General features: G+C 41.9%; 1 protein-coding gene across 1 annotated transcript in view; it reads left to right on the top strand.

The window, feature by feature from the left end:
• Nucleotides 1-1137: 1137 nt before the first annotated feature.
• Nucleotides 1138-12012, top strand: part of LOC139652528 (nuclear factor 1 B-type-like) — a gene marked incomplete at its 3' end in the record, with an annotated part of 55753 nt that continues 44878 nt past the window's right edge. The window contains exons 1-2 of the mRNA XM_071529631.1: nt 1138-1438; nt 6151-6682. Coding sequence (XP_071385732.1) covers nt 1421-1438; nt 6151-6682 — 550 coding nt within the window. The remainder of the gene's footprint in view (nt 1439-6150; nt 6683-12012) is intronic.

Raw genomic sequence — 12012 nt, 5'->3', positions numbered from 1 at the left:
TACTAATATTATAGCCTACTACTACCAGTATTGCTACTGTATTGCTGCTACTACTATAGCTAACTACTATCCAGTAATACTACTACGACTACTAATAATAATAAAATAATGATGATGATGATGATAAAGATGATAAGAATAATAGTCGTCATCATCATCCATTTTCATTCAATTACTGCCATTATTACTGCATGTTATTACGTCTATCTAGCCGGCTAGCCCACTAATCTTAGTTGAGTTTAGTGATTATTCAGTGACTGCAGGCTGTATCTGAGGCTGAGCCTCGCTGTTCGTCTTGACCGTCCAGCAGCGGCTCTGCCAGGCGGGATCGTTCGGTACAAACCCGACCAGTACGTCAGGCGAGCGGAAGTGAGGGGCCCAGGGTGCAGAGTCCCGGGGCCAGCGATTCTGACCAATGAGAGGCAAGAATGCAAGCTCTATTACAAAACTTAGCTGCGTCAAGCTAAACGGAAAAGGCTAGGGTATAACCGGAAGTCGAGAGGTTTTGCCTTCAAAATAAAAACGTAAAAATTCTCACATTTTAGAATTAAGTAAGTAGGCTATGTATTGGGGTGTACAGACAGCGAAGAACACAAATTAACACTGTTTACCTTCCTTTTATTTACAGAATAGTGTTAATATACCTTTCAGGTGGGCATGAATCTTTATGACATAAATTCGTAATAGCCTACACATCATACTAAGTAGTATCAAACTAATGGATAGGGTATTTCAAGGAGTAAACTAATACTTTTCTGAAAATCTATTTTTTTTGTTTATATTGATAGTTGTTTGTCTCATGATGGAGGTCATAGTTTACCCACCTTTTTATTCTCCACTACATCACTGTGTAAAGAACAACAAAAATCGTTATATTCTGCTGTGGAAAAAAACATTTAGCAAAAAAATGGATTTCAATCTACTATAGATCAATCATAATTTTCACACTGGTACCTTTTATTAATAATTACTAATAATATTAATTGAGAAAATATTTTTTAAGTGTTTTATTTTGAAAAATGTTAGCGGAAGTTGTCGTTTTTATTGTATCCAGCTTGACGCAGACTGCTGAGAGCCCGACGGAGGGCGGCAGTCAGTCAGACAGTGAAAGTGAAGGCGGAGACCAGCCCAGTCCCGAAAACTCAGCCTCTTCTGGATCACGTTCAACTTAACTGAACAACCCCAAAAAACGATCCAAAAAGTAAGACTTGAAGAGGAAGGAAGATAAGAAAAAAAGAGAAAAAAAACGAGGTGCTCCTAACTTGATTTCACCGCCTTCTGCCAAGAATTGTCTTCCGGTGTTGACTTTTTTTTGCGAGCACTGCAAGAGAAAAGCCTCCAAAGCACAAAGTTGAACGTGAGAAATGTGAAGCTACCGGCTTGTGTGTTTCAACCAGGCTCCAGGATTCCCTATTAATCCATGCAGTACAGTGCAATGGTACGTGAACATGGATTATTATTGCTTTGACATGTTGTGATAACCTTCTTTTTTGTAATAACGTTTTAGTAATACTGTCCTCGCGCTTTGGTAGGCTAATAGCGCGTGCCAAGAGAAATGTGAATAAGTGGGTTACATGGATCACAACACTGACACTGTAGGGCCAAAACACTACTAAACTTGGCACACATTCTCCAGTAGCCTATGTTAACCTCCCGCTCCCCTTAATTGGCAAATGAACTTTGATTTGGAGTGTTGACAATTCCATAGGACACGCACGCACACTCGCGCGCGCGCGCGCACAGACACACACACACACACACACACACACACACACACACACACACACACACACACACACACTGCAACAAACTGTTTAACTTGAGTCTCTTTCTCGCACTAGGCCTACAGCCTAAAGATGTGTATACAGCAGAGTTAGTGATTTCATTTTTCACCCACCCAGGTCTTCCACACCAACCTACACAAAAAAGTCATTCAGGTAGAGTAAGTTATTTGGCCCTATGATATGATGTGGCATTCACAAAAAAAAATCCTTTCTCCATCTAAGATGTGTCAAAGGTTCAGAGGCCATTGCATTTCTCCATACGGCTCCACAGGCTGCATTGGCATGCGTAATCGTCTTGCAAACCCACTATCTTATTTACAAAGATAACCTAGTTTGTGAATTATTAGAGGCCCAGCAGTAGCCTACACGTTGTGATGTAGTAGGAAATAAAAAGCTGGGTAAACTATGACTTCCAGTTGGTGATCATCATGAGAAAAACACACACCAATATATAAAGAAAATCAATTATATTTTCAGAAAAGTGTTGTTTTTTTCAGACTAATTTGTCCTTATCTTCCTTTAAAAGACCCTCTTCTCGTGTAACTTGCATCAGTTTGGCGCTGCTTGCTATATGATGTATACTATGAATTTGTCTCATGAGGATTTATGTTAGCCTAAAAAGGTGGTGGACTCTGTTCTGCAAATATAAAGGTGGATAAACTGGGTTTAGGTGGGTTTACCCTCCACTGTATCCCTGTCTACGTGGCTACAAACTGCAGAAAGTTTGCTGTTTCTGTTAACGATACTGTCAGTGGCCTGCAAATGTTGAAGTTGAATTAATTGGGAAAAAGTTGATGCTTGTTGTTGAGACGTGAAGGTCGGGTAAAGGGTGCGAGAGTTGTGAAGGGAAAATTTCCATTCCGTTTCTATTTGACTGAGGCTCTGGTCCAAAGTCCCTGAAGCTCATAAAATAATTCTGGTCGAGTGAAGGGTAAATAAATTGTATGCTGTGTTTTCAGATAGTCGAGGAGAAGGTGCTGGATGGTGGATAGGGGATGTGTGTGTTTGGAGGAGGAGGAGTGTGACTGTGTAATTACGTGGGTGAAAAAAAAAAAAAGAAAAAAGTTGGGTCTGATTTGCTGGAATCGCGCAGGACCGAAGGTGCACCGGTCGATTTCATATCAAGTTTGTTAAAGCGCGGGGTGAAGATCACACACTCCGCGCCCTCAAACGCTTTCCATAATGCTTTTATGAACGAGATATCACGACACCGAGAAGCGCACAGATCCCATGTAGCAGAGGAGTCGCAGCCCCGCTTGCACCGGCTTTACGAGTAGAAACACAGAGGCATTTTTGCAAAGTGCCTGACTGTGCATGTGAACTTTTTTTTTTTTTTTTTTTTTTTATAAATCTCCTGCATAGTGTCTATTTCTACGCGGAGACGACAATCTTTGGAACGCAAAAATTCATGGATGTTGTTGGATAATCTTTCTTCTTCTTTTTTTTTTTTTTTTTTTCAAACGCGGATAACTGCTCCACAATCTTGCATGGTGCACATCGGTCCAGGAATGGCGCGATAAAGTGACCAGAGGAATCAGTCCGAGTACATTTATTCTCTGTGTTACTGGCTCGTCATGTATTCTCCGATTTGTCTTACTCAGGTATTTGTGTCTTTTTATATCAAATTGCTCAACTGTGCTTTGCTCGTTTGAAACAGTCCTGTAACGCGTACTGAACAGGGAATATAACCAAGTGTTATGCATGGATCCTACGCGTCAGGATTATTCCTTTCCATCTCTGAGTGCAAATATCTTCATTATTTCATGCCGAATAATGTGTAGCAATGCTTTGGGAGTGGATAATGTGGCGCTCAAACAAACCAAATGTAGGTTATTGATCCAAAGCGCATGGTTAGGAACAGGCATGGTTTTTACACACAAGATCTGAGAATCCAATGAAAGCCCCCTAACGAAAAATCACTATAACAGTCCTATAGGGACCTATAGAGTGGCTAAAGTACTAACCGTGCAGCGCTCTTTGTGTGCGTAAAGTTGTGCCTAAAGATAGTTTTCTCAGATAGGAGACCAAGACTGTCACCTTGATAATCCTGTGTAGTCGGTATAGGTATGCGCGATTTCTCCCAGGTTTAATTAGGTTGTTTGCGCCCTTTAATAACCCCACGCGCACTACCCAACCTTGCCTAACCTGTGTTTATTTTTATTTTTTTCACGTGTATGTTTTTTATTTAGATTAAAAAAAGCTGTACTTTGGGGAAGTGAAGTTGGAAGAAGATAAAGCCACTTTCACTGTAGGAAGATCAAACGCATGATAAGGTTGATTCAGCGGTTGGACAGAGTAGCTGACTGTTTTGGCTGACTCAGTTTTACTGTTTATATTTTACTTGGCATAAGTAAGTGATTGACTGAGATGTGGTTTAGTTTGTACTTAAGAGGATTGTGCTTTTATGGCCTCAACTGAAGTGCACTGCATAGGCCCTCGCCAAGTCGTTTATCTTTACAGCGTTTGGCTTTAGCCTGGTTGCAAAAATTAAATGAATATTTGGGGTGTTTTTGTACAGGAAGCCACAAGTGTAAAATATTCAGGGGACAGTAGCTACTGAGCACATTTACAAGCAAAATTCTGTTTACTTTTGTCAGGTTACCTGGCAACATTATAGTGAAGAGATGGCAATAAAATTAGTTGTGAGTTATTTTTTTTTACCTCTCTACATGACTTACTGTGGGTCAGTATTGTAAAAGTATTTGAAGTATCATACAGTTCAAAATAAGTATCTATAGAGAATTAAATTGTATTGAAACTTTTATTTACACTTTGTTATTTACGGTTATAATTTGACATTAGTATGCCGGTGCAGAGCTTTAAGTTTTATTGGCATGAAAGTGTGGAGCAGAAATGTGGCTTCTCGGAGGAGTACCAGCGGCGAGCACAGATAGGGAGTGGATTTCTGTGGTTTCCCATAGCCTGCCTGCCTGCCTACACAAAGAACAATATGTGGTTTAACTCTTCAAAGGCCCGTTCAAAAGAGACGGCTTATGGTTATTCATTTTGACATTTTAATGACCTAAAACAAAGATAAGTTCATGTTTCCACTTCTCACTCAAAGCTGCTATAATTTCTGAGGATTCCTAAATCATCTGCTCCCTTATTGTACATTTCAAAACTTACAGAGAATAAACATTAAGAGGTTATATCTTTTTAGAATTATTCAAGTATTATTGCTGTAAGAGCCTATAGGTCAAACTATTGGCTTGCTTTAGATTTTTTCTGAATTTGTCCTTTTACCTTGTAAGGTGATATTCTAACAGAAATTCCCTCAGATGTGGATTGCAAAACAAATGTACAACAAATTTTCCATTTATGGCTCATAATTTCAATATCTTTCAGTTTAGGCTCAAAGATAAGTAATATGTGAGCTGCGGTGTAAAGTGTATCACGTCATGATGCCCAATACAAACAACTTAACCTATATGGAAAAGTGCAATTAGTGCTGAAAATATTTCTACCAATATTAAACATTTCAGATAATTTCTTAGAAAATAGTTTTCAACATCACAATTTTTATGGAGTTAAGGAGACAGAGAATTTAAAAAAAGGAGGCCAAGATTTCATTTTCATTGTCTAACCTCAGGTTTTGGAATGAGGTTGGGCAAGTGTCATGCCATGCATTACCGTCAACACATGAAATGATTTGGCACGACTGCTAACCAAGTCCCGACTCAACCTTTGCAAATAGTACTTAACTGTATGTTTTGTTTTTTCTGCTCTCCGTCCGTATATTGAATGCGTTTATGAACATAGAGCTTGTATACAAGGCCGTTTGCGTGCGCCAGGAGAATGGGAATCTCCTTGACTTCCCGTGGCTGTATTCTTTTCGACTGCAGTCCGGTTGCCCTTCCAGCTTATCCCCCCATCCTTCGTGAACACGGGATAAGTTCACACTGGAATGTGGATAGTTTGATAAGAGAAATGCAAGTGTGAGGGGCGCATGCTCTCTGTAGCAGCAGGACAGGAGTCCCGCTCAGAGCATGCTCGGGAAATGGGAGCGGAGACACCAGTGCATTCAGTCACCGTGGTTGGTGCTATTGTAGTGCTGGCAGTTGATATAAACAGTGGAATTTCCTTGTCATATCCGCAGCACATCCAGCTACATCTAGGATGGTAAAACCACTGTTGCTATGTGAAGAGTCATTTTTAGACTTAAAGCTATTGAGGCTGCCAGTGCGATATTGTCATACGGTGTGGCCATGTGGTCCGTTATTAGGAACTATTTACTTTTTTGGTTGTCTAACTTTTCTTCCTGCCCAGATTACTAGTTGACAAAATTCAGATTTATGTGCACGAGTTTGTGACTAACTTTCTCTCTTTTTCTCTTTCCCCTCTTCGCCGCGCCCCTCGGATGCTCCAGGATGAATTTCATCCCTTCATCGAGGCACTTCTCCCCCACGTCCGTGCCATCGCCTACACATGGTTCAACCTCCAGGCCCGAAAACGCAAGTACTTCAAGAAGCACGAGAAGCGGATGTCCAAGGACGAGGAGCGCGCGGTGAAGGACGAGCTGCTGAGCGAGAAGCCCGAGGTTAAGCAGAAATGGGCGTCCAGGCTGCTGGCCAAGCTCCGTAAGGACATTCGCCAGGAGTACCGGGAGGACTTTGTCCTCAGCGTGACGGGCAAGAAGCACCCGTGCTGCGTGCTATCCAACCCGGACCAGAAGGGCAAGATCCGCCGGATCGACTGTTTGCGGCAGGCCGACAAAGTTTGGCGCCTGGACCTGGTGATGGTCATCCTCTTCAAAGGCATCCCTCTGGAAAGTACAGACGGCGAGCGCCTCGTCAAGTCTCCGCATTGCACCAACCCAGCACTTTGTGTCCAGCCACACCACATAACAGTATCGGTCAAGGAGCTGGACTTGTTTCTAGCATACTATGTCCAGGACCAAGGTAGGTTCACACTTGTACATGTATGTGTGCGTGCGTGCGCGTGTGTGTGTGTGTGTGTGTGTGTGTGTGTGTGTGTGTGTGAGCCAGCATGCATGTGTGGATGACGGGTTGGCAAGGTCAAGGGTCACATGTGTTAACTTTTTGGCAGTCTTGTTGAGACTGGCTGAGATCAACATTACATTGGCTAGATAAGTAAATACATGAAATATAATAAAATCAATATATGGGTCCGTGTTTTACATGTTTCAGGTTGGGCCGATATGTTTGCTACATCAAAAGTATTCCTTAAATAAACTGTCCTTTACTTTGATCTTGTAAACATGTAAAACATGTATTGAATGTGTATTTGCATTGTTGTACATTAGCAGTAGCTCCTGCTAATGTGCAATGATAATTACATTATTATTATATTATGGTTATGATTATGACAGATTAGTTATTATCTCACACACAGCCACACACACACATATACACATACCTGCACACCTACCCGCACACAGTAGACCTATTCTATTTGTTTGGATATTGACCATGACAGTTGTGGAAAGTTGCAGTGAAGAATGATAAGATTAAAGTGAACCCATCAGTGGCACATTTTAATAATACCAAGTCTACATATCACTGCTTTTGTGTGAAAACCTTGTTATTTCAGTTTTGGTGATTTTTCAAAAGTCCAATTTAAAAAAAAATTCAGATGGACCTCAATGCGTTTTAAAAATTTCAATGGCCTTTGGCCCCACAATCCCCATTCATAAAACACTGTTTTTTATTGGAAAATAATATTTGAAAAGTTGTGTCCTAAAATGAGATTTCTACCATTTGAGAAACTGAAACCTTATAAACCTTAAACCTTATAAAAAAATATTGCTGCTATAAAAGTTAAACACAGTATGGATTAGTATTGAAGATATGAGACATCCTGAGGCCTTAACATAGTTTTTTTTTTTTAATATTCACCAATAAATTTCAGTTAGGACATTTTTTCTATATAGGCTACATAATACATATATGTGTCTGATATTGATATATCGTGTGTGTGTGTAATATATGTGTATATGTGTTGTGGAATGAAAACCATTTCTCTTTATTCCTGAAAAGCTGATTGTTTTCAGCTGAAAGGCTTTTGAGGACACAGCGGTCTGCTCGATGTGAAGACTGAATCATGCGTTTTTGAATATGAGGTAGAATCAAAGGTTGAAGAGATTTTTTTGCCATTTATTGCAGTTGGTTTCAACATGTTCATTTTTGAATGATATGTTAAAACCAATTTTGTCATAATTGAATTAATATGATTTATTAGTTCTATTTGATATCTGACTAAAAGAATGGCCTAAACTATAAAAGAATTGTATTCTATACCTACAATTTGAGATAATCTGCAACATTGGTAATTTAAGCCAAAATTTCTCACTGGAAATTCTCATTTGAAAATGCAGCATTGCTGTGCATTGCTCCAAATTGTCAGGTTGAATTTTTACCCAGTATTTGTGGATAGAAACATCACTGTCAGTTGTGAAATTCCACATTAAGTTTAAAGAGAGGGGAAAGTTGGATATAATTCAAGTTCGGCAGACAATGTTATTTAGATAGATGTTGTGAATTTTCTAATCAGTAATGTTTCTGGATAGTAGAGCCATTTGGACAGCAGAGCCAATGATTTTTTTCAGAATAGGCCCGTACCGGTAACAGCTCTCTCAAACAAACCTAAATCCTGTGTCTCCTGCAAAACAGGCATATCATTTTAATTCACTGCCATTTACTTCTCTCCCAATTTTGCACTTTCTTCTCTTTTGTGTCGACTAAAACACTGGAATCCCCTCTACTATTCCCGGTCGAAATTCCCCTTCATTAATTCTGGTGCAACGACACGAAATGTAGTAGTTACCACCAATACTTTTGCTGCTGAGGAAGAAATGCCAGTATAGCTAGCTCATTATCATCAAACCCTGAGCGCCATTTTGTGTTTGATAAGTGCCAGGGAAAGCAGAAGGCACAGCAGAGAGACAATAATGGTTGCCATTGGCACCGGGGTTGGCATCAGACCCTCTTTTGTGTCTTTTGTAGGATGCCGCTGCTTCTCTAGTTTGCATCTGCTGCGTTTTTAACTGTTCAGTATCAACCTTAGAATGCCTCTTTAGTGGTGCTTTTTCATAATGTACGACACGCACATGATAAAGTAGTGCTTGTACTGTGAATTCTGGTTGGCATTTCACCACCTAATATTTTAGAAATACATGTCCACTGTGGAAGAAATGCACGTTAGTGGCAAGCAGATTAATTTTAGTGTTTGAAATATGTATTGATTGGTTTCCAAAATGGTGAGAATAATGTGTTCTCTTTTGCCTGTGTATAATTTTATTCTCTCATCAGACATCGCGTTGCGTATCAAGCGTTCATTTACAGTTGTCGTCTAAATTTCTTTCGGTTGAAACTTTGGCAAATGCAAAATGGCATTCTTTTACCGGGATCGCAGAGACGGACACGTTTTTTTTCGTTTTTGTGAGTAAAAGCGTCTTTTCCTTCTCTTCAAGTTACCAAGCAGTGCCCATCTCCAGACAATGCAGCCATATTGTGCTAGCGTGCGGCGCGGCGCCATTTTGTTTTGCACTGTGCCAGGGAGGCAGGGAAATCACCAGTAATGGTTGTTAGAGGTTCGGAGGTTGGCATCAAACCCTCTTTGTCTGCTTGCAGCGTGCCTTTGATTCGTTGGTTGGCATCTGCAATGCAGTGGGCACGTTGGAAAGTTTTTTGACAGTGGCAGAATGGAAGCCGCTGCCTTTGTTCTGCTGCAACTGCACGAAACAAACAAACATACAATCAAACACAAAGAAACTACCAAACGGCTCTCTCTGAAACGGAATCTGGTGTTTGTGCGAACTGCTAGAAAAAATGGGTCCAAACTCTGCTTAGAACATTGTACTCTGTCCTGCTATTTGGCAATGGCTTACTTGTGCTGCATAGTGAAATTGGATAACCTAAAATATATTGCTGCCATAATTTAGTCGGCAGAATTTTTTTTCTTATTTTGTGTCAAAAATCAGGAGTTAAAAACGTATTTGTTTTCGATTCTCGTGGGTTGTTGCCTGAGAAAGGTCGGCGGGTTGGCAGCGACTGCGCTGGGTGAATTTAGAGAGGGCACTCAGCCCCCTTGTTCTGGGGCACAGACGCGTTTAGCCAGGCAGAGCCGCAGCACCCATGTGCATGCCCAGATGAATGCCCGCTGGGAAGTAGGCTGGGGGCAGGGAGTGGGGGTTGTGGCATCCATTGTGCCAACTGGCAGGCCCTGTTCAATAGAGGGCCCCGGCTTCTCACAGCCACGCTGTCGTTGCACTCCGAGAAACACTGTCTTATCTTTATCGGATCAAACAAACATTGTAATTCCTTTTTTTTTTTTTTTTTTTTTTTTAAATCCTCGCCTCTCCCCACCTGGATTCATATTTTGCATATCCAGTTTGACAGCTTGAGGGAATAGTTTTAAATGTAACAAGGCATGTAGATGATCTTCGTGTTTCGACACGTTAGGGTAGGCCTTGCTCTCATTTGGTTTTGTGATGTTTCCTCAACGGATGTAGGAAAGTATTCATTGTATGTTTAAGCTTTACACGTTGTAAGGGCTTAGCTCTACATATTTAGATGTACTCACTGCAAAGGTATCCATTAATAAAATAACTACACATAAATAATTAATAAAGATATGTATGGAAGATGTAGAAATAATCCTATTTAAGGATGTTGAGGAATTTGGAGCTTTTGGAGATTATGTGCCCTACTCTTGCCTAAGCTACCACCGTTCTGAATGAACCTGCCAAGAAAAACCTTAAGTGCAGTAAATCTGGAATGGTAATTTGAATTGGGAATACCTACAAAACTGATTTCTGTACAAATGAGAATTTTGTAAGTTCGGTGTCAATAGATTGGCTCATGACCAATGACAGAAAAGGATTGCGGAGGTAGTCCAGTGGGAGACTGAAGAGGTCGAGGTCAAGTAGCTTTCCCATTACTCTGGTGCTGAAAGTTAACACAGCCATAAAACATCATTACCTTCCTCTTTTTTTCCCCGCTCTAACGTAGCATTTTTTTTTCACACCACCCTGATAGTTTGTGGATCCGGATGGATTACCTCCGAATGCGTGCTGCCATGTTAACAGAGACCTCGTTTTTTACGAGAGCTAAGACTTAGCCTCTTGTCCCGGGGTCGTGACCTTTGCGGAGAGATGTGGCAGGGTGTCCTCTGAAGTTTAATTGAGCAAAACAGATCAGTGAAAACACGCCGTCGCAGGCCCAAGGCACGTGGAAGAGGAAGACTTTTTGCCTGGGGGTGGCGGTCAGGGGTGGAGGCGGGGGGGAGCTGCTTGTAAGCCCCCCTCGTTGACCTCCTCAATCGGGGTCAAACCGCCGCGGTCGCAGGATCACCGGTGGTCTCTTGGCAACTGTTTGTCTCCACTCCCCCGCCACTCCTTCTGGTCTGGCTGGTGGTCCCTTGGTTCAGTGGCCTAAGTGAGGGGGAGTAGGCACCACTGACACCCCCCTCACCCCACCACCACCCCCTCTCCAATTCCCCAGGCTGGGTAGTCTGGCTGGTCTCTAGCTCCAAAACGCCGGCCACTGCCTGCTCACCACGCTGCGTGGGGCAGCCGTTTGCATCTTGTTTTCCGCCCGGCTGCCTCGGAGGCTTTGGTCAGGCGGCCAGTGCAGAGGCCTGACCTTCTGGGTCACAGTGGAGGTCTGTGACTAAGCACAACATCTATCCCTCCCTCCCTCCGTCCCCCTATCCGCCTCTGCCATCAGGAATCACCCCTGCGGCACACTGCCCAGCCAAGTGACTCTCGCTCCTTCTTTCTCTCTCTCTCTCTCTCTCTCTCTCTTTCTCTTTCTCTCTCTCTCTCTCTCTCTCTCTTTCTCTTTCTCTCTCTCTGGCTCTCCCTCAAGCCCTAGACTCCTACCATGACAGCTGTCCCAGGCCCAGGCGCTTGGCCAGAGAAAGGGTGGCTGGGTTAATGCCAGCAGTGTGAAACAAAACTTGTTGTAAGCAGACAGCGTTAAGGACACCACTGTTTGCCTTCTTTTTTTTTTTTTTTGTGAAGACAAGTTATTCAACTGCTTTGTGTTTTCTTGCATTTGTACTGCGAGATGATACTGGAAATAGCACTAACTCTCAGTTTTAGGTTGTGCATAAAATGTATTCTGGGAAGTTGGATTGTGAACGTTCAGAACAAAAACAGCAAAACTGTAAAATACCAAACATGGGAAAAACCGTAACCGATGACTCCGGAGCCATATAGAAAAACTCTTCTGTGAAAATCTTCAGAGTGAACCGCACAACCCTGCGC

The sequence above is a fragment of the Centroberyx affinis genome, unplaced genomic scaffold, assembly GCF_046629955.1.
Source record: "Centroberyx affinis isolate AG114_WGS23_722 - 3 ecotype Tasmania unplaced genomic scaffold, CSIRO-AGI_Caff_v1 ptg001819l_1, whole genome shotgun sequence".
Classification (NCBI taxonomy): Eukaryota; Metazoa; Chordata; class Actinopteri; order Beryciformes; family Berycidae; genus Centroberyx; species Centroberyx affinis.
Note: the sequence above shows the minus strand (reverse complement) of the source record. Positions and strands in the feature narration are given on the sequence as shown.